Genomic DNA, 23,134 nt, shown 5'->3' with positions numbered 1-23,134 from the left:
TCTATTGACTAAAAGTAATGCTGCCAGAATAGCAAACGAAACCAAAAACATTACCTTTATAACTACAATTGTTATAAAGAATTATGAAATGTATTACATAATAACTAGCTGAGTAAATCATTATTTCAACATTTATATAAATTACACTTTTTGCATAGGATCATTTAATTTAATTCATATTGAGCTCTGTGGGGCTCCATGAATAACACAATCTAGCCTTGATTGTATCCCACAAAATTATATTTCAGCGTACTTGATATTGATGCCAGTGAGTGCTGTGGAATACAGGGCTTATTGTTCTGCTGCGAGGCTGGGAGTGCAGCTCTCTGTATTCGGCAACCATGCTCGGGGGGTCTTATTCGCTGCTTTTGGTGTATTTTGTGGCGGAAGTACAGCGCCACTTACAGGCCCGGCATATGTACTACAGCGTCTTCAGCGGGTCGAGCGGTCTCGTGTGGACGGACACGTTTCTTGTGCCGATTCCGTGTGGACGCAAGACTTTTTTGATATCGACCTCGGTTTGTTTTCGTCTCCGTGTGGACGGGGCCTTAATTCGATTGTGGACCACTAACTGGTCCCATACTTCACATGCCCCATCCCCCACCTCTCCTCTGGCCACAGAGACACTCACGCACACACTAAGGCTAATTTGTAAATCGATATCTTGGAGACTGACCAAGTGCTCCCTCCATCTCCTATATTGTGGCTCTTTAGCGCGACACAGTCCCTCCATCCCTGCCTTCACAATGCTGTTAGGCTTCTCAATCTCTCCCTCTCTTGCCACCACCCATCTGTCCTGTCCATTTAATGCATTTCCCCGTTCCAAATTATGCTCTTAATAATTCCATTTACTTAAATGTCTTTTCCTGTCTGTCTTGATCTAATCTTCTTATGGATCCTCTTCCATTTTGCTCTCTCACCAGGCATTCTGCATCTGCATTGAATGGTCCGAAGAGGAGCTAATGGATTACATGACTCGAGATGAAAACATTTCAAGGCTATACATAAATAAATAAAAAACACAGTCTACTCGCAAGTATTTAATAGAAACGTTACCAAAATGTGGAACGAGATTTAAAGTGTCCATAGAGGGGTGCAGTGATATAGTGTATTTTTGAAGGGCGCATGGAAGTTGGCATCAGGGGGCCTAAAACGAAAAGCACTGGGATTTGAGAGTATTGCCGAAAATAAGCTCTGGAGCAACCGCTGTTTTTATGAGAGGGGTCTGCCTGCAGGCCTGCACTCTCAGGACAGTTCCGGTGTAGGCTGCACTCCCAGGACACCTGCACTGTCAGTACAGGAAGTGACGATTCTGACGAACACGTTTTTTCCACGCCCCTCGAAAGACTCGTTTGATGGAAGTTTTCAAATCGCAATGGAGACTCATCACGGAGGTGATGAGTCCGCCCACCGTGCACTTTGGGTCTACCTTGTTTCAAGCCCTTTTGACCCCCCCAGCCTGGTTCTCGTAAAAGTTGAAAATGTTTCGCTCAAATGACACCATGTAGGAATGTAACGGGAGTTGACAGGGGACTCTGCCCGCCTCACGAGTGCCTATTTTCTGACACTTTTTTTCACTTTTCCCCCTATTTTCCCCGGTTTTATTTTTTTGGCTATTTCTACCGGGGACATTGCCCGGTCTCGGGTGTCCCCCCACGGCCTGTGTCCAGCACCCCCCACCAGAGTTGGGTGTAACGCGTTACTGTAATAATATTACTTTTGTCGGTAACGGAGTAGTGTAACTTTTATAATTCAGTAATCACACTACAGTTAAAAACATTGCCCCGACACGCGTTATTTCGTTACTTTTATAAAATCAGTCATAATCACTCTGACAGACGAGGGGTTTCCGCCGCAGGTTTATACGTAATCTGCGCGACTTGCGCATCCACATCTCAACGTGCAGTGCTCATGGCTGAGTCAGCGATAACTTTCGAGGGGTGGAGCGGAGGTATGCATATTATTTTGAGTTCGTCCGAAGAATAGACAGGAATGTGACGGGGAGGTGCAAACTGTGTCCAGGCCAGAAGCTGTTATCCACTGCTGTAAGCACCACGTCAAACCTCAACAAACACCTGCAAAGAACACATGCTAAGGTGAAGCTAATAGCTAAGGAACCCCAAAGCCAGAGTGAGGATGTTTTGAGTGCGCTGCCTCCGACTCCGAAGCAGCACAAATTAGAATTTGGAGGACCGGTAACCAAAGCAGAGATGGACAGGCTTGTAGCATCCTTCATAGTAGAGGAAATGTTGCCCATTTGCACAGTGGAATCACCATCGTTCAGAGATATACTGCGCAAAATACAGATAGCAGGAGACAGAGGACAGCCATGGTCAGATAGGAAAACATTCAGGAGATATCTGGATCAGTCTTATGCGACAATGGAAACTGAACTAAAGAGAACATTGAAACTTTAGCAGTCTGTGTGATCTGCCTGTAGGGAGGGGCGGGCCGGCCCTGCGAGTAAAGTAACGAGTTTACTTTATGTAGAGAGTAACGAAGTAGTGTAATACATTACTTTTTTTTAAAGTAATATGTAATATATTACTTTTTTTTTAGTAACGACCCCATCTCTGCCCCCCACTCATCCATATATTAACGGATTTTGACCATTTTTGTTGCATTTTTCTCCTCTCCTCTCACTGATCGAATGGCAAACGCGACTCACTGTCGGAGGGCCTCCGCGCCGGCCCGGCCTAGTGCCAACTGCTCTGGCGGTTGGTTCCTCCGAACTGCGGGTTCAACTCTGATGGCCGGGAGGGTATGCTGCGTTGGGGTGGGGGACTTCCCCCACTCTGCGTGTTTCCCCCCACTCAGCGTGTCTCTTCCTTTCCGGGCCGGCCGATATGAAGCGTGACCAAGACGCACCGTCTGACTCAGGGGTCCCGCAGCGGGGTGGAGGTTCCCAGCTGGAGCCTCCCCACCTCCGCCACGGTGCACCTTGTTTCTTGAACCCTCTACTGTTGTCTAGCGGGTGTAACTAAAATACAAGATGTCGTATTTATATATATATAGATATATATATATATCTATATATATATAGATAATAAGTGTCACGATATGATTTTATTTTGTATTTGCGTGCATTTCCTGTTTGGAAAGTGGCGCTGTACTGATAGTGGCGATTTTATTTTGGAATTCTTAGCGTGCACTTCCTGTCCTGAGACTGGAGGTGTCCTCAGAGTGCAGGTGTCCTGAGACTGCTGCCTGCAGGCAGGCTCCCATGGTTTTTATGAAACAGAAGCTTCAGATAATCACCAGCGGGGTTACTGATGTATTTTATGTCGTAGAATAAAACATTCTAGACAAATCTCTTAAGATTGTGTTAACTACAGACCTTATTTTAGGCATCTAACCAAAAACCTATTTTAAAAACAATGAATTCATGATAAGGGAACTGGATGTGGTAAATTGATTTAAATTAAGATTAAACTCATTTCCGGCTTTAAGGACTCATACCTCCCACACTCATGCTACTCAAGGTGTCAATATGCTTAATCAAAAGTGCTTGTCAGACAGTTCCAACAGCATAACAAGAAGTCATTAACTCTATATAAATAATAAAATATATGATATAACTTAAATCTCTATTCCTTTCTCTATTAGTATGTTTAGCTATATGAATATATTTATAAAGACACACCTATTTGTGTTTTATAATGAGCACAACACATTGTGTTTGTTCATCTGCTCACTGCCCCAAACAACATGTAGTTCAGGTGGGGTTTCCCTAAGGTGATGGAGCTAATATTATAGTATCTATCATATTTTATCCAGATGCATTTAGTTGAAGTCATCCGACTATTGTTTATTATACAATGAAAGCCTTTTTCCATTCCCCTGTTATATTTTGTTAATGATTGTGAATACTGCGATCAGCCATGTAAGGACATCTTCAGATTTCAGTGGAAAAGACCTTTGAGGTGGAATTTCATTGAGGGCACTGTGAGACAGACAGCATGTCATCACTGCAGACTAAACTATCAACGCTTCACAGAATGACTGTTTTATGAAGTATAAAAATCAGAGCATAAAAAGTTGTTGATTTTTTCTTTTGCTAATTGGTACAAAGCCTTATTGCTTCGGAACAATGAATATCATGCCTTGGCTCACTGACATCTTGAAGTCGTTGTCCAAAACAACGGCTGTTTCACTTCTCTAAAGGCCCGGACACACCAAGCCGATTTTGGTCGTCGATGGGCGTCAGGCCGACGATGAGCGTCGACACGCCCTACTCAGATTGGTGTCTCCCGCACCGTTGTGTCTTTTCAGCCGTGCCGACACCTTTTCGGCCGAAAACCCACCGATTCAACATGTCGAATCAGTGGGCAAGTCGGCCAAAGGCTGTCGGTCAAATAAATCACTCTGATTGGCTGTTCAGCTAGCGAATCAGGCCATGAGAAGCAAAACGGAAGTGAGGGACCCAAACAAACTATTAAGAAGGCAAATCTGAGATTTCATTCAACTCCAGCTCTCGACACAGGTTCGGGAAAGCCGCTGTAGAGTGAAAATGGAACGCACACGCTATTTGTTTGTTTATATCACGCAGTCTCGGTTATCGCATTCTGTCTTCCGGTTGTTGCCTCTTTTGAATGAAGAATACACACTACCTGCTAGTAAAGAGAGTTATTGCCACTCACTAGAGATGTTAAGATTCACCGATTCGCATCGGTGCACCGGCATAAACTTTCAAGATGCGAGTGCACCGGTAGAAAGAGTGCACATCGGCTACAGTTTGGGTTGAACCGGGTTGAACTCGCGATGCATCGATTGCGTAGCGTCTTTGCATCGGTAAAAAAACGATTCATTCATATAAAATCCCCTCATCTTGTCAACGCTCAGCAGAGACGATCTTTGATATTTGCTTCGCCACTACGGAGAACGAGAGTCTCAGTTATCAACACACACGGAAGTTGAGGAGAAAGAGAAACACAGCGCACCAAAAAATACCTACAAATCAAACGTTTGGCAACACTTCGGATTGTTCAAGAAAGACGGTGTAATAGTCCTTTATGCTATATAGTTGACCGCAGGTCATGGAGAGTATTAAGGTATCCATAGACCTTTGTATGAGGTATCTTTATTACTTAACAGGTCTACAGCCATGATACATAGATCCGTCCTAGATGCGGACTTGCATACACACAGTATCACTCCGCAGCCGCACCCCATCAGTAACGTCCTGATGGTATATGTGCGCGGCACTATTACTACAGACGGTCAACTTGAAAAATCACTCGCAGATTGTTAACGATGCCGAGCCGCTTTAAAGTACACAAGTAGTACGAGGAACTTAGCGACGCACATAAAGAGGCGACGTGGGGTCTGCGGCTGAAAAGAGAAACCTGAAAGTGAGACATATGAGTTAAATCACTCAGTGAGGTGTTCTGTCAGAGAGAGGTGTTTAGCTTACAGCAGCCAGTGACGGCCAATAATAATTTAAATGTCTTCCTTACTGTAAGCAGTTATGAAATACCTGTTTGTGAAAGGTTATTTGTTTTCTTTATTGTTCAGATAGAAACCACTGCTTTCTGCTCACTGGTGAGTTAGCCTCTGAGTGTTAAGCACATCAGGCTGGCAGCTGTATGGGCATTGCTCTATGGTAGCTGTTATTTGCACATTGTTAATCATGAGCAATGCATCCTTACATTGTTTAACTGTGAGGTGTTATACAATTGTGCTCTGGAGAGCTTTTAAAGGTAAAAAAATAAATGGCATGATGGGATGTGCAGTACCAAATATGTAAAGCACTTTTTTGTTAATGTATGATTTGCTGCATATAAGGAATAAAACAAAAATCCTCTGTCGTACCATATTGAAGTATCATTATTTTTGCATCGTGTTGAATCGCATCGTATCGCCCCGAATCGCATAATGTTGAATCAAATCGTATCGAACTGTATCGCATGAATCGTATCGTATCGTAACGCCTGGTGTTTCAAAGGTATCGTTAATGTATCGTATCGTGGCAACGTATCGAGATGCGCATCGCATCGGCCTCAGTTATGGAGATGCACATCCCTACCACTCACGCATGCGCAGTTCGTACGTGCTTCTTGGCCGTCGGCTGAAGTCTTTGCGGTGTGTTCCAGTGCGACACATGGCCAAGACGCAGAGACGCGAGGTGACACAACAGTTGGGGGTCCGTCTGTGTCAGTTCTTTGGTGTCAGCTTGGTGTTTAAGAGTTTGATAATGGATTGGATAGATGTTATAAAATCCTAATTACATTTTAAAAAATGTGGCTAAAGCATATAAAGTTTGTGTGAGATTGATGAATTCCCCCTTTTGAATTACATGTTGGTCTGGTATGCTCACACAGTGTGCTCATTAAGAGAATAAGTGTTACGCTGTCATGTGATATTAGCTTGATTCTTTCTGGCTCCTTAAAGCAGAACCAATCAATCATTCTTATTAACAGTAAATTAATGTGTAATCTGAAACTGTTTGTAACTATGTAATATCTAAAGATGCTTCAGCCTTTTGTTGCTTTCTTGCCTAAACTGTTGATTTTCTGTACAATTTATCTTGGAATTACCTGATTAATTATCTGAGAAAGAAAAAAAAGCATGTGGCTCTATAGGTTTTATTTCTGTTACAGGCAGACATTTTTATATTTGTATAACTTGAAGGTGTTATTTTTGAACTCACTCAGAATTGACAAAAAAAGTGAAAAACGTATTTACGTGTTAATGTACTCCGTAAGTCAAGTCTTAATAATTATGTTTTGTCTTAGGTATTTCTTTGTGGATTTACATTTTGCGATCAGTTGATACAACTATTTAAAAAAAAATAACAATCAAGCTTTCCTGCCATACTTTGGCATATCCCCATTTCTGGATTGGAGCAAATCCTGAAAAAAGGGAACCCCTTTGTACTGAATCCAGAATTGATTTTGAATAATGACCCAAAGAATAATAATCAAAACCAAAGATTAGATACCGAAAGCCTCTCACCCCTACTCAGCAGGTAGCTGATAAACATGTGGAGCACTACTCTGAAAGATTGACCAGTTGGACATGTTTCAGGTTTCAATTCCTTCCTGGGCAAGTCTATTAGATTCCAAAAAAAGCCAGCCTCTCTGTAAAGAGGGGATTCTCCTGTGACTCTGCTTCTATTTTTGTGGGGTGGTGCTGCAAACCACTGGTTGTGTGTAAAGTCCCTATGCTAAGTGAGAAATACCTTGGTGTTTCATGTTGGTTTCATGTTAACTCTTCTGGGAATACTCACTGTGACAGTGACAGCAAATGCATTAGCAAGTCAATGACTATGCATGTTTCTGCTGAGCAGGAAAGTGAGTCAAGTAGTAACTTCCTGAGGCTCCTCTTGCTTCAGTTGTTCTTTCTATACATCACATTACATGTCACTTGTTAGACGCTTTTATCCAAAGCGACTTACATACTCAATACTGTGAACAATCTCTACAGGAGCAATTTGGGGTGAAGTGTCTTGCCCAGGGACACAACGACATGCTGACTGCAGTGGGGTTTGAACCATACGAAAGAACTCTCTCTGCCAAAGATCTAGAAATGTTTTGTTATGCTTGGATCAACCACTTGCCGCCAAAACATTAAGAGTTACAAAGGTTTGCAAATGTGGGTTAAATATTAGGCAGGGGAACTGTCGAAGAATGCGCTCGACTGAAACACGCACAAACCACACCCATTTAGTAGTTTTCATTTTAAAGCACTCAATACAGTGAACCAGTACAGACTGCACTTCAACTGTAAAACATATAATCACTAGGGATGTACGATATATCGCGGTAAATAAATGTCTGAATACCGTTTTGGGACTGACAAAATATACCGCGATTAAAGTGAAACTTGATTTATTCTATTGCAGGGTCTGATTATTACATTGTTGACACTTTAAAATACTACTATCCTACTAAAATGCTGTAAAATCCAATTTATTATTTAATAAAGGAAAAAAAATATTCAAAGGTTTTTTCTTTATTTTTTCAATATCGCGATAAATATCGTACCGTGGACTTTTTAGCGCGATATTATCGTACCGTGACTTTTTGGTATCGTTACATCCCTAATAATCACATTGTAGATCTTTAATCATGAACTGTATGTATTTCTCAATTTGTATTCTAAAATCAACTCAAAATGGGCAGTTACCATAGGTATTTACCATGATAGATACATAGACAATATAAGTAGCGAACATAGTACATGGCGTCACCTAATGTTGACCCCTGTTTTGAAGCCTCAAGTTTGCCATTTTGGCCAACACCATCTTGGTTTTTGGCAATTGCCTTCTTGGCTTGTAGTTACAAATTATTTGAAACAAAAGGGATAGCTTAGTGAGACCGAACACCGTACTTACTTTTAGCCAATCAAAACTTAACCCCTAATTCATTTTTGCGACTGAACTGAAAAACAGTTCAGGGTTCAAAGTTGTAACAATCATAAGGTAGCCATGCCCTAAGTCATACCCTGCTTTATTTTCTGTTTTACACTACATTTGATCAAATAAACATCATGTTGTAAAAAAAAGACTTAAAACGAAATATTGAGACCATAAACTCATTAGGAACACGTTCACTTAAGTGTGAAGTTTGAACATTTTCTCATAGACTTCTACAAAATGGGATGTCTTTTTGCAACCAGTTCTTTTACACACAGTCACTTAAAAAAAAAAAGTGTATTGGTGTATGGTTTGATATCATTATCCGTTCAGCCCAGCTTGATGGTTTTGCTTCGTTTATTGATTGGAACAGTGCATTATAAAAGTTACGCTTGAAAACAATGATTACCGTTAAAATATTTTAATAAAGCTAAATTACCCACTTAAAGGTAGGGTAGATAATTCACTTCAGTAACACTTCGTTATATTCCATGGAATGCTCTTAACATCCCGATAGCAATGAATACATTAAATGCTTTGACAATAAATGCATCCATTTCATCTGTGGAAGCCGTGGCGCTGTAAAAAGCACGACCAATCATCTGAGCCGGCCCGGCTAAAATAACTGCCTGTCAGCCTTCCATCTCGTGCACAAACTTATCTTGTGCGCAATCGTGTGTGTTGGAGGAGGGGCTCTGTAAGAAAGTCGGAAGGAATGGGCAGATTTTTTTCGGCTGCGTACTTTCAAATTCTAGCGCACTCGAGCTTGTTTCTCCATTCTTACCTACCCTTCCTTTAACTGTAATGGAATGTTAACAGGAGACAGTTATACAATTTGTCTTTGTTTTCTCTTAAAAATTGATTTGAAAAACATAAAGGTTGATCTTCTGACTGCTTGCATTTTTTTCAAATGTTTACCCATATTTGCATTAACCCTACATCCTTCATTGGTTCCTGTTTTCCGAATCAAAACTGTGAGTCATAGGTCTCTTTTCTGATCAAAGCATTTGTAACAAAAAACAAAATAAGTATCTATTAGTTCTAACTGCCTATTTCATGACATCCGATAAATATACCACTAGAAAATGTAATGATTAGGTAACCTGGAAGTTATGGACTTCTCAACTCCTTTGCAATTGTGTAAACGGATGCATCTATATGACTAAACAGGAACTGAAACAACAAGTTCAGGGTTTCCCACACATAGACTTTACTTGGGCGGGCTATATATAGCGCCACCCATTTATTATTATTTTTTTATTATTCGTCTGCGACCACGACGCCATCTGCGATCTAATCAACTAGTGATCAACTAGCCAGTCCCGGACTGGCCATCGGGGGGGGGGGTTTCCCGATGGCCTGGCCTGTTAGGCGCAAATGTGGGTCTGCCTCACACAGGGTGACTGGCTGTCTACATGATGTGGCCTGCCGACATGGCCACTGTCATAGAGATTAGGGCTGAACGATATGGACAAAATTTCATATCTCGATATTCATGCCAGATATCTCGATATCGATACGATACGATATGACCACGGGTTCGGTGAAAACCAAGCATTTTTCAGAAAAATAAAAACATCATAAAACAAAAGAGTGCAAAAGAGTGCAGTTTTATTTATGCAGCACACGGTGGTGTTGTTTCAAGTGGTGAAACATGTTTGTTGTGTTCCCTTTCTTCGTCGCAATTTTCGCCAAGCAAGACCTGCACAACACCTCGCTCTGGTCGACATCCTCCTTTCTAAACCCAAAATACCTCCAAATAATAGAGGAGGATTTATTTTTTGGCACTAAATTAGGTTGTGCACTGCCACCGGCCGCATTATCTTCTGCACTCATGTCTCGTTTCTTCAGTTCTGATTTCCCCGCTGTGAGTATCCTCGTGTGTGTGTGGCTGTGTCCGTCTCCGTCACTCCCAAGTCCCACCCTCCTATGTTTGTCATTGGTTGGGTTCAGCTGTCAATCCACAGCAAGCATGAACTAAGCTTTGTGGTTGGCTGGCCGTAGTGGTGCGTTCAATGGCAATCGGCCAAATGTTTATGGAGACTTCCACAGCTGTACAAGCAGGGCGAGTGCGGGGGAAATACGGATGAGAACTAGCTTTGTAGCTATAATCCGGCATATTTACATTTGTTTTTATACTGATGTTCATTAATGTGCATTGTCCCTATTCAAATAAATATAAAAAAATATATATATATATCGTTTATACCATTGCTTTTTTTATATTGATTTCTTGAATGTTCATATCGAGATATCGATACGATAACGATATATCGTTCAGCCCTAATAGAGATCATAAATCAAAGCCCTTGATTGGTCTCTGTGTGTCATTCAAGCTCGGGATAACCTCAGCTCAGGTGAGGTTAAGGACTCTGAGTGTTTAGATAGTTAACTTAGTCTAAGTTCTCAGTCGGTCTCAAACGGTTTGGTCACCATTTATGTAAACACATTTCCAGTTGAGGGGGGAGTGATTAGTACTTTTTAGAGATGTCCCGATCCGATCACGTGATTTTCAAAAGATCTGAATCGGGAGAAAAAAATCGGGGATCGGGAATAATATTTTTTTATATTTGTATTATTTTATTTAATGTTACAAAACAAAAATGACCTTAAAAGTCATCCTGAGGCCTTAGTTTTGGTTTAAAATTACACAACATCATGTATGTGTTGCTTCTTTTGGGCTTGTTTTCATAGACCTGGTTGCTTATTTCTCTCAAATCTGGCAACAGAGTGGGCAGGATGCAGTGTCTAATAGTAGCAGTAAGCTAACGAGAGGCTACGTTCAGCTGGTGACTCGGGAATCGGGACAGAGAAAATGTCAGGAGTTTGGAAGTATTATAAAATTGAAAGTGAAGGCAGTGTAACAGCCAGATACAATGTTTGCAAGGCGGAGACTTTTAAAAGGAAAGAGAAACTGCCCCAGAACAGTGAAAAGGCCAACAAAATAACAGCCAAGATAGCTGAATTCATCGCGTTGGATGACCAGCCGTTATCTGTTACCTTTTTTTTCTCTTAATGCATTGCATAAAGATCGGATTGGGAAAAATCGGTATCGGCAGATTGTCAAAATCAAATGATCGGAATCGGATCGGGAGCAAAAAAAGGTGATCGGGACATCCCTAGTACTTTTCAAACTTGTTGAGAGCTAAAACTAGTCTTTGCTGCTGCCTCAAAGAGGAGGAGAGAGGAGAGGCTGATTCAGGAGCACAGACACACTCACAACTATAAATTAACCAAAAATAAATAAATAAACAAGTTTCAGTGTTTTTTTTCATATTACCGTAATTTTCGGACTATAAGCCGCACCTGAATATAAGCCGCAGCAGCGGCATACCACTCTCGGTTCCACTTTTACTTTTTGCGCGCTACCTGTCTCACTCTTTTCCGGCCTCCAGCTTTTCCTGCTGGAACCCGCCGCTTAAAGGTGGGGGTCCGCGGACCGGCCATAGAGCCCATAGAGTTAAAGGTGTTGGCCGTTAGCTGTAAAAATCCATAGATTAGCCGCACCGTTATATAAGCCGCAGCGTCGAAAAATAGGGAAAAAGGCGCGGCTTATAGTCCGAAAATTACGGTAGATATGGTATGTTATTGTTTATGGCCATGATTTTATGATTATTGAAATGTATGCAGTTCTGTTTCATATTGGTGTTCCCATAGATCTAGTCTCTTTATTTCCCCCTGAAAATGCACCAGATTGATGCATTTAACTCCAACATTTACAAAAAAAATCTTACCGGGGGAGTATGAGAGAAGCCGATGTCGGACTCCATATTGAAACGTTCCTGGCAGCAGGGGATGAAGACAAAGGGGGGAGGGAAAAAAGGGCAGACAGAGATAGAGGGGGGGTGGGCAGTACTAAAGGAAACATAAGAAGTGAGACAGCGCGACTTGAACGCTAACCACAACCAGATGGGCTAGTGAGGGGGGAGCAACAGTGGAAAGAAAGCAGGCGGAGAGAGGGAAAGGAAAACTTTCACAGAGGACGGTGGAAGAGGGTGGGGCTGATGAGGAGGAGAAGAAGGGAGGGCTAGTGAGGAATTTTTTCCTATACCGACGAGGCTCTTTCTTCCCTCCTTGCGAATGAGAGGGAGGCTTTATGTAATGGGTAGGATGCAATCATTGAGGCTGTTTGAGAGAAAGTCCCTAAGTAGTTCCTCTCTGACTTGGGAGCCCTTTTTTCAGTGAAAGACCACAGCTATGCCACCACAGAGGACGGAGAAAACAATGTTCAAACACACCCTCATTTTCTTTCTGTAGCTCTACTTTAGATTGAGACAGAAGACTCAACCATTTCCGATTTTCACCGTAAATCTTCTTTTGATCTCTCATTTCGTCACAAGGCAGATGACTCAGGTTGTTGGCCGATTGGGGGAACTGATGGGTAAATGTGGACGCTGATTTGTAGAGTTCAAGAGGCGACAGCGGCTAACTATATAATGGAAAGCGAGCTTTTAACAGTCATATGATGAGCGGTGTGTCCTCTGTTAGTCCTGGTCACAAGCCGCTGCTGATTTTGGCCAGTAAACTTCACCCTAACGTATTTCACACCTCTTTAATATTCTCACGTCCAGGTTACTGAGGGTCCACTTTGTACATCCTGAACTGTACTGTATACATGTATAAACAATGCTTTGATTGGCTTGACACTGTTCAATAGTGCTGAAATAATAAGTCCATTAATCGATGAGTGGACAACAGACAAAAGAGCTTCGTTTTCCTTTTATATCACAGAATACTTTTTTTGTTGATTGCAGAAACTCAGGAATTTGAAGAAATGACCTTAAACTCTGGGAAATTCTAACAGGCCCTTTCACTATTTGTGTGAATTTTGTTATATTATGTTATTTTGACAAAAATTCCACTACTTCCTAGTTCACACTTTTTTAGCTCTTAGTGTGCAAAATAAACAACACATTCAAGTTAACTTTTAGATAAAACATGTTTTTAACTTAAAGACCATGTGTTCATCACATTGAACTGAGTGGTGTAAAACAACTATATATATTTTCTGAGCAATGAGTGTATGTGTTTGTTATTGTCAATTCAGATGACTGATTTGATTAAATCAGCAATTTCTAGACATGATTTCATCACGATTCGATATGATGATTAATTATCACATTGGATTACTGCCCAGCCCGCTATGAATGAATTATAACTCCTACATGATGTCTCATGAAAGCGCTTATGAACATAAGCTTAAATATCTTTAACTTGTGAATAATTCCTATCAAATCCATCTTTATCATAGGGCCTTAAAGAAGCATCTGTTATTGCCCCCATTAATAGTTAATGTGGACCTTTTATAGGTAACAATCATTCCACTGTCAGTAATTGCGGCACATCAATGAAACCTTAAAAGGCAACGATTGCTGGTTTCATGATCTGGCTATGTTGTTTTAATAAAACAGTGTAACTGTGTCTCTTTAAAGTCCATGTAATGTCCAAAATAAATGTTATTCTGTGTTAATAAATCGCTTCATCACTTTCCACTGTTTCATTTGACATATCAACATCAATGATTCTTCCCATAAATACCCCCCAAATAACATGAAATGTGTGCCACTTTCCCGTGTTATTCCGCTCCGGTAGCGAAAAGCTTGCCAGCCATTAACCCAGCTGTGTGACGTCACACGTGGCAAACACCAGCCTCGTCTGGATTGTTTGTTTTGTATCCTTCCGCTATTTTCGCTCAACATATGTGTAACCGGACCTCGCTAAACTTTTTTTATCTAACAATTCATGATGGGGAAGCGATGTGTAGTTGTGAGCTGTGAATGTTTCCTGATTGCTATAAACATTGATCATGGGTGCTCGAAGATTGTGCACAAAACTCGGGTCAGAATTAAGTTACTACAGGTGTTATGCCAGCTTGAGCTAAATGTCACCAGAGTACAGTGAACTTGCCTAGTGACTGAAATATATAAAAGTTGAAGTGAAATAAGTAAGGCCAAAAATGAATTACGTCTGAATATCTTTATTATTTTTACCACTTTTAATTATTTGTGGGCTCGCACATATACCAAAATAGACTAATGTACACTGCAATAAACAGGGATGCAAACACACGTATGGTGAAAAAAGAGAGAACTATTCGAAGCAGAAAGAAACAGCGTAATATACCATCTGACAAAGGCCTGTGCTATAATGCTTCAATTAACTGGCTATTCTTTATAATATACTCAGATCAATAGAGACAGAGATGTTAAGTTATAAATCAAGGGTTTTTATTATTATTTACAGCAGGGGTGGGGAACCTTTTTCCTTTCAATTTTTACAACATCCTCCGAGGGCCGTACAAATTATTGAACTCAACCTCTGCTTAAAAAAACAAAAATCACAGCCCATTAATTTGGCCTTTCTTTCATGCTGTGCAAAGAAAAAGCAACCTCTTAATCCAGATATCTTGCCATGACTCGCGCATGCACGCACGCACGTGCATGGTTGTGGCAGAAAGATATGGACACAAGATGTGTGCAAATGTATTTAGTATCCTATCCATGTGAACATGATTTAAGTGGGGGGGACCTAACCTACTCTAGTGGGGTCTCGGGAAGATTTTTTTTTAAATATTGAAGTTAAAAGCATCAATCTGGTGCACTTTGAGAGCAACATGAAGAGATCTATGGATACATCTCAACACCCATTTGAAACAGAACTGTAAGCAGATTTTTTTTTGGGGATATTTTACAAATCACTCCCCTTTTAAACTCTATTCTTGTTATTTTTAACAACTTTTTTGTTACTGTCATATTGCATTTTATACCTGTTTTTCATTTAGACTCTAATGTCTCATTAATAATTATAATGATCATATCAAGGTGTGCCTAACCTCACTGAGCTGAGGTTATTTGAGCCTCTCAGGAGAGAGCTCTCTTCCACCTGGTTGTAGAAAAGCTCTTTAAATTCGTTAGCATAGCTAGCTAACCAGATGCTAATAACAACAGATCGCCACTGTGCTTACAACTAAAGAAAGCCACGCAAACACTGCGGTGTGTACGGCTCCAAGTTATGGGTACTGCAATATTTGAAGAGCTGGAGCGGCGTTCCGGTGCTCTCCGTCAGCACTCTAGTCTACACTCCTTTCCGACGAGACGTATACCACGTGAAGACACGTTACGCTCGTGTTGTGTTCAAGGAACCTGCCCTTGGCCAGGAAAAACAGGCACTCGCTTGTTTAATTATTTTGCGGTCTAGATTTCTTCTTCTTTTTTGAAGTGAAAAGTTGTCCGTTAGTCGGACTGACGGACGGACGGACCCCCCCCACCCCCAAAACGAAAACTCTTCGGTTCTCCGCGAATTACACAAGTCACCCAAATCAGCGTTAAAAAAGCGGGAGGCGCCGAAAAGCGACTAATTTGCATCACTGTATAAAGATAAAATGTTACAAGTGAAAAATTAACAAAAGAACCCTTTTTTATTTATCAAACAGTAAATTAATACAATCTTACAAATTTGTGATTTGGAAAATGTTGTTATATTTACATGTTTCTTTGGAAAAATAATATTGTAAATGATGTACTTTGTAAATTATTTACATCATGCGAAACCATTTTAACCAGTTCAGCTGCATGACTTATGTCAAATTACAGATTTGGCCATTGAAATCCCTGATAGCGGCCTCTCGGTTCAGGGTAAGTCTTCCGTATCTCGGTTACTGCACATGCAGGCAGCGGGACTCTGATTTTTGGGCCGAGTACACCCCAGCACCAACGTACAAACTGTCGATAAGCTGTATATCGATGCTTCCTAATGGAAAAAAAGTATACAGATTATAAATATATTTTGAGAAAAATAAAATGTTATGTAGTACTATTATGTAGCAATGGTTACAAATTGGCTTATAACATGATATTTGGATTTTACTTGTACAAAATAAATATGAGGTTATAGCCTACATGACTGCTTGACAGAATCATAGACCTCTTATATATTTCCTCACATGTGTAGTTGTTTCTTTTCCCAAGCATACATTGAACTTGCATACACAGAAAAAATAAAAGCCAAGCTGTTTTTGACTGCTTGAAAGAGTTTAATGGTATCTTTAAAAGTGTACCATATCTGTAGCGACTAAAAGTATTATATGAAAGCAAAGCTGCAATAGGCAGTTGGGTCAATCAATATTTACTTACTGGTGTAGTGGGCCATCAACTGCTCTGTGTTGTTGTTTGTATTGAAGATACGCTATTTTCAGTGTCCAAACACTGAGACAGCCTTCTCTAAAGCCTGGCTGGCTAATAATGCACCTTGGTTTCTCGTCGGTGTCTTCTATCTGGCAGAGTCCTGCACGGGTCTGATTTTCAAGACCCGCTCCCGCCCCGCACCCGTGACGTGCAGTACCGAACCCGCCCCGCTACCCGCACATATTGCCAATTAGTTCCGCAACCCGACCCGACCCGCCGGCACATGATCCGCAACCCGACCCGAACCCGCATATATATAAGCAGTGACAACGTGCAATTATTAACACACGCAGTTGCATATTTGGCTCAAAAAGCCTGGGATGTTGTTTATTTTCTCCATCTAGGATGACACCAAAAGCCTCCCAGACGTTGGATTTCGCTCTTGAGGAAGAGTTATTGAAAATGCTGTAGGCTATTCTCCGCTATAGAGAGCTTCACCTCAGCCATTCAGAATGTGGTGCGCTCAGCAGCAGATAGATGCACTGCAGAGGTTATGATTATGCTCGGTACCGCGGACCGGTCTGAGGATTTAAACATTAAACTAAAATATTATTGTTTAAATATATTTATTATGCAACACCCGCAACCGGACCCGCATCATCTTTGTTTTACCCAGAAGCGAACCCGGAAAAAAGCGTTTGAAAAAATACCACCCGCAAATCACCTTTTTTGCGGGTCACCCGTCGGGTACCCGCGGATACCCGACCCGATGCAGGACTGGTATCTGGTCAGTAGGTTGCAAACTGTCTATTTGTTCCATCACCTGCCAGATCTCTCTGCAGCATACACATTCATCTGCAGTGGGCATGCTTTCACAGCATTGACATGTACACCTGAATATTGTACATAACATTAAAAAACAAAACAATATCTGCCGGACGTGTGAGGAACAGATGACAAATTAAGATCGACATTTAGTGCAGGTCAAATTAAATAAAACAGAATTTACCATTCAGTATTGCCGACTCGAGTCTCGCCGGCTGCGGAATCCGCTTCTCTTTCACAAGTTTCTGCCTCGTTGTTCGATTGCTGGGCAGGAGGCTCGTACTTATAAGGCAAGATGCCTTGAAGTGAAAGGCTAGCTGGTTCACTCTCTACTTCTGTAACTGAATCCAGATAACCCACCGAATCTGAGCTTGAATGATCGCTGTCGCTGTCTGAAGTTATCACGTTGCTTGCCATTTGGACTGATTTGATCAAATGGCAATGTTTGCCACATGTGACGTCACCGCTCGTTCGGGAGTGATCGGGGGCGTACTCGGCAAACTTCGGAACCAACATCGTTTTTTAACGTATATGTCATTTAATTATGACGAAACTTTAAACATTTTTATTTATTTTTATTCTGGTGATATCTAAACTACATGTTAAAAAACACCTGTGTTAGATGCATTACATGGCCTTTAAGCAAATCCTCAATGGAGATCTCTCACACTGTTGAACTCTATTTGTTTGGCTTTGACATGTGTTTTCTAAGATTGGGCCGATCATATAACCTGCCAGGGATTCATTACATATAAACTTTTATTTTGAAATGTCTGCCAAAGTCACATCCTTTGGTCTGGCTGACTACCTAATATGATAGTGTGATGCATGTGTTGCTATTTTGAGAACAGCCCTAAATCATATAAGTAGATAGTAAAGAAATGGAGATTATACTGGCACAAGCTTAACAAAATGAGAATTTAAAATTAAAACATAAGATAAAAGATTATTGCCATTTGAACAATTCTACTGAGTAACATTCAACTGTGTGTGGTAAGTGGAAAAAGGGGCAGTGTCGTCGTGTGAAAATAATGTAGATCAGCAGAAATGCCAGAAACACCGCAATTTTACAAGTGTGATTCAGTCGTAAACGAGGTTAAGACAGGAAATATGCAGGAACCCTGAAGTCAAATGTAATACCCTTTAAGACCTTTTTTAAGACCCTTTCCATACATTTTAAGACCTCATCGCCACTTCGAGTTCTAACCGGTTACATTGGAGACACACTTTACCTCACATTGACTATATACAGTATTGATTGTCCTTCCTCCTTATCTTCCAACCATTTGGACGCAGACTTGCATTTCCCCATAACGATGTTGTTTAACAACCGGCGTAAACGGACCTTAGCGTGCTATCAAGCAGTGAGCGCGCGATGTCCTGTTCAGATGACGTCAAATCCAACGCGATGCCATAAATAAACTACACAGAATCACACTGCACACCAACGCAATGATTACATTCAGGCACACTGTAGAATACAACCTCTTTGGACAATTTATATGCTTATTGAAAACAAGCTACAAAATGTAAAACCTTGGAAAATGCCGTTTAATACTTTTTAATAGCCTTAATTTTCGCAAAATTAATTTATCAACTTTTAATACTTTTTAAGACTCCGCGGACACCCTGTCTGAGGATTTAAAAAATATATATGTTTCCCACAGGCCTCGCCATTACTGGACTGTGTCCACAGGTCAGGGCTCGACATTAAGGGCTGCCCGATGGCCCGGGGCCATCTAGTATTTAGCTCGGGCAATGAAGCCTCACCTGCTGGTTGCCCGATCGGGCAATCTATTATGCCAGTATCATGCAGCTCGCGGATCAGTAATGAGTGACCCGACAGTAAAACTAAACATATCTATAACTAGTTTAGGTAGTTTGAGAGGTAATTAAAATAGCTACGTGTGATATTCTAACCTGAAGTGTGTGTTTTGTCCGCTCACCGCTGCATGTGATCATGCAGAGCTGCGTGTCGACTCGTCAGCAGCAGCTGATCTCTGTCTCCCGTCAGATTAGACTTCACTCGCGTTTATGTCCATATCGATCAGATCCAGCTAGTTCTAGCTAATGATATGAATACCTGCTTATTAAAAGACACCTAAACAATAAGTGTCGCTATGCAACCAGGTGAGGCCACAAAGTATAGCGCAGCATTATGCATTTGTTTACATGCCCACCGGAACCCTGAGGCATTACCAATAGATCAACGCACAATCAACCAATACAGGACATATTTTTCTCCACATTAAGTGTTAGACATTAGAATTGACTATTCTTGTCTGTCACATACTGTTCTTCTCTGTCACATAAGTGGCGCAACTGAAGCGGTATTGCGCTAAAGGGAAATTATTTTGACCGAAGAGATTTAGATTTGCCGGCTAACGGGAACTCCGACGTCACCATTTTGTGTGCTTCGCGGATGCGCTCGGCTCCTCCCTCTCGGATGAGGAAGCATTCATTCGACCAACTTACAGTAGATAACATTACAAACTTTTTTAACAGGAGCCATAATAGTGTAAATAATGTTTGTTTTGGCAGTTATAACTGAAGGTAATGTTTTCTACATCTGGGAAGGCATTTGCCTTCATCAGATGGAAAGTGTCTTGACCAACAACTTAATTATTTCTTATAGCTATGCAGGGCATGCAAGCGAGCAAACAAGAACAAACAAACAAGTGAAATGAAGAATAAAATTGAAATTGTACAATATAATATTGTGGTGGTTCATCTTATAATTCAGTCTAGAGAATGCACCAGACATCTACAGTAAGACCTGGAAAAATCTAAATGTTCTAGGGGGAGGCCCCCCAAACCCTTCGTGCGATTTCGTCCGCGCGCATTTTTCAGGGCAATCTCTATTGGGCTCAGGGCCATCTGTAAATTAGCTTAGATGGCCCACTGGGCCATCTCCCAAAATCCTTAATGTCATGCACTGCCACAGGTTTAAGTTTTCCATCAGACAGCGTGAAGGCGCAGACAGAGGCAGAGAGGAGTTGTGGTAAAGATGAGATACATACTGATGTAAAAGGTGTTGGGGGCCAGATTTCCATCAATCTCCAGTTCCATCAGGTTGCTGGTCTTGGGGTCGTGTCTCAACCACAGGGCCACGCCCAGAATGACACCTCCGGCAAGCTGCAACACACAACACAACACATGAAGTTCCTCTTGTTCACGACATTGCACTTGCATGAGGTATGATGAAAATTTTATCTCATGACTATCCTGTAATTGCAATTTAACATATTATCCTGAAACATACAGGAATCACTTTGCATGACATTTTGTCAAGAAATAAATAGTTGTAATGCATTGTATATAGAGGACAAGCAACTTGTATTAGTACACATCTTCTCTAGTGAAAAAAATAAATAAAAATGTAAGAGGTTATCATAAATCATTAAGTCAGTCCTGATAGAGAAATAAAAAATAGCAACAATTTCTGAGTCATGTTCTTCTTCTAACATGGCGTTTTTTTCATGTTTTATCCTGATAATGGAAATCCATCAAGGGACAAAAAATGATATATCATATATATTTATTAGTCATACGGAGTGAACTGAAACAAAAGTCCTGTTCCAGTCCTTTTTTATATTTTTTTGGCTAAGCGCCTTTTTAAAAACATAGTCATTGTCCATGCCGGTTTCAGTTGGATTATTTGTCACAGTTGCTTCGATCAGATCGGTCTCCTCCATTTTGTAGATTATTTACAATAATCCACATAAACACATCGGCAAAACCCGGGTTATTTTGAACATGTGTTTTAAACAGTTTAATCCCTTTGTGAATTGTTTCCACTTGCGTCGTCCTTTAATTTCTTCATACAGCGGAAATCCAAATGAATGAATCCTGAGTCCAATAACCATCAAAGTCACTCCAATAGTGCTCCTTAATTACGCTTTCATCCTCCTTTAACACAATACTTCACATTCATCCAGTTTGCAACAGTAGTTGCAGCATTTTTGAGACTTTGAAACTTTAATTACCGCTGTTTTTTAAAGTTATTTTTACATGGTAGTTGTGCAAGATGACTAAGGCACATGGGCAGGGGAAATTGAGCAATGTGAACATTTCTAATTAAAATGTTGAAAAACTTAGTAGTATGTGTTTCGCCCTCTTTTGGAATAAGGATTGGGTAAACCGCTCGCCTGGATCCACCCAAACCTCTAAAGCTCACTAGAAACACAGCATATGATTTTCTGTCATCTTTACTTAGAGTGTCAGTTTGGTTGATTTGGCTTCCAACAGCCCCAACAGTTGAAGAGGAGCTTTCAGTTAACCTGTTTTCCAGGTCTCAGGCTCAAAAAAGACATTCCCAGAACAAATGACTATAACTTCACTTCTAAAAGGGGTAAATGAATCATCTTTTTCTCAAAGCAATGATAAACCTGTGAGTTGGATGCATTGATAAGTAGGGATGCACAGAATATTCGGCCGCCGAAAATTATCGGCCGAAAATGGTTAAAAAGGCTCTTTCGACCGAAAGGGTTTTAGCACCGAAAAAATATCACCGAATGTCAGGGAACAGGGTTACGTTGGTAAGCTAACGTGTTGTTGTGATGAAGTAATCAAAACGCGGCGACAAGCACGGTGCGCGACCATGCTCGCGGCTGGCTCACAGCCAACATGTCTGCCGCTTGGAGATATTTAAAAATATCAGAGAAAGAGGCGCGGATTGCGATTTGTAAAACATGTTCAGCTGACATTTTTCGAGGGGGTGTAACTGCAAAGACTTTCACCACTTCGGGATTACTCCACCACTTGAAATCAAAACACCCGGACAAATATGCGGAGTAAAATCAAATCACAAGCACTGACAGTGAGAGACTGTTCAGCGCTGCCTCTCATGTGCTTGATGAGAAGAGGAGCAGACTTATGGCTGATAAAGCAGAGAAGCTACTGTTCATTAAAAATAACCTCCCACTTTTCCTTAATAAGTAGACAAGGCTGGCTTATCATAAGCTTATCTAGTTCTACATGTCTACTCTATACCCACTTTCCTGAACAATTTTCATTGTGAGTTATAATTCACCATCTCAGGTTATCATTAGGGGGAAATGACAGCAGCACAGTGTTCAATATATTGTACTTTCGGTATCTAAATGATACAACGTTTACTACTTTGCTCATGAGGACAGACAGCCTTATTTGCAGATTCTTGAAATTGTAATTTAATTTGTAATTGGTTGTGGATTTTGTATCCAGTTTTCACTTTATGTATCTTTATACAATGTTTACTACTTTGTTTATGAGGACAGACAGCCTTATTTACAGATTCTTGAAATTGAATTGTAATTTCATTTGTAAATAGTTACATTCATGTGGATTTATCCAGTTTGCAGATTTGTATGCATGCACTTATAGGTGCATTTGTTGTTGTTGAAGGCCTGGCTGTTACAGTCTTTATTTACACTATTTTGTGGCAGGCCTACTGGCCTAGATGTGTATGCAGTTTTAAAGCACCTTGGCTTTGTTCTGAATGCACTTTGTTGTAGTTATCCTACAGAGAAAATGCACTTGACTTGGAATTAATGTACTGTATGCATTCAAAAGTGCTGAATAAATGTTTTATGGACCCATAATAGTGATTAATATTTAAGTTAAGTTTTGCCATAATCATGTCTTTTTCCATAATCAGGTAGCTGAACAACATTGGTAAAAAATGTATACATTATATATATATATTTCTATTAATCATTTTCGGCCTTTCGGCATTCGGTTTTCGGCCAACTGTTTCCTATTTTCGGTATCGGTTTCGGCCAAGAATTTCCCATTCGGTGCACCCCTAGTGATAAGGAAACATTATGTCTTTCATCTAACTCTCAGCAAG

General features: G+C 40.7%; 1 protein-coding gene across 1 annotated transcript in view; it reads right to left on the bottom strand.

The window, feature by feature from the left end:
• Positions 1-20,458, bottom strand: part of LOC307030432 (CD81 protein-like) — a 35,973-nt gene extending 15,515 nt beyond the window's left edge. Inside the window, exon 1 of the mRNA XM_079666852.1 lies at positions 20,325-20,458. Coding sequence (XP_079522978.1) covers positions 20,325-20,373 — 49 coding nt within the window. The 5' untranslated portion in view covers positions 20,374-20,458. The remainder of the gene's footprint in view (positions 1-20,324) is intronic.
• Positions 20,459-23,134: the final 2,676 nt, after the last annotated feature.

This window comes from Notothenia rossii, assembly GCF_949606895.1.
Source record: "Notothenia rossii genome assembly, chromosome: 2".
Lineage (NCBI taxonomy): Eukaryota > Metazoa > Chordata > Actinopteri > Perciformes > Nototheniidae > Notothenia > Notothenia rossii.
Note: the sequence above shows the minus strand (reverse complement) of the source record. Positions and strands in the feature narration are given on the sequence as shown.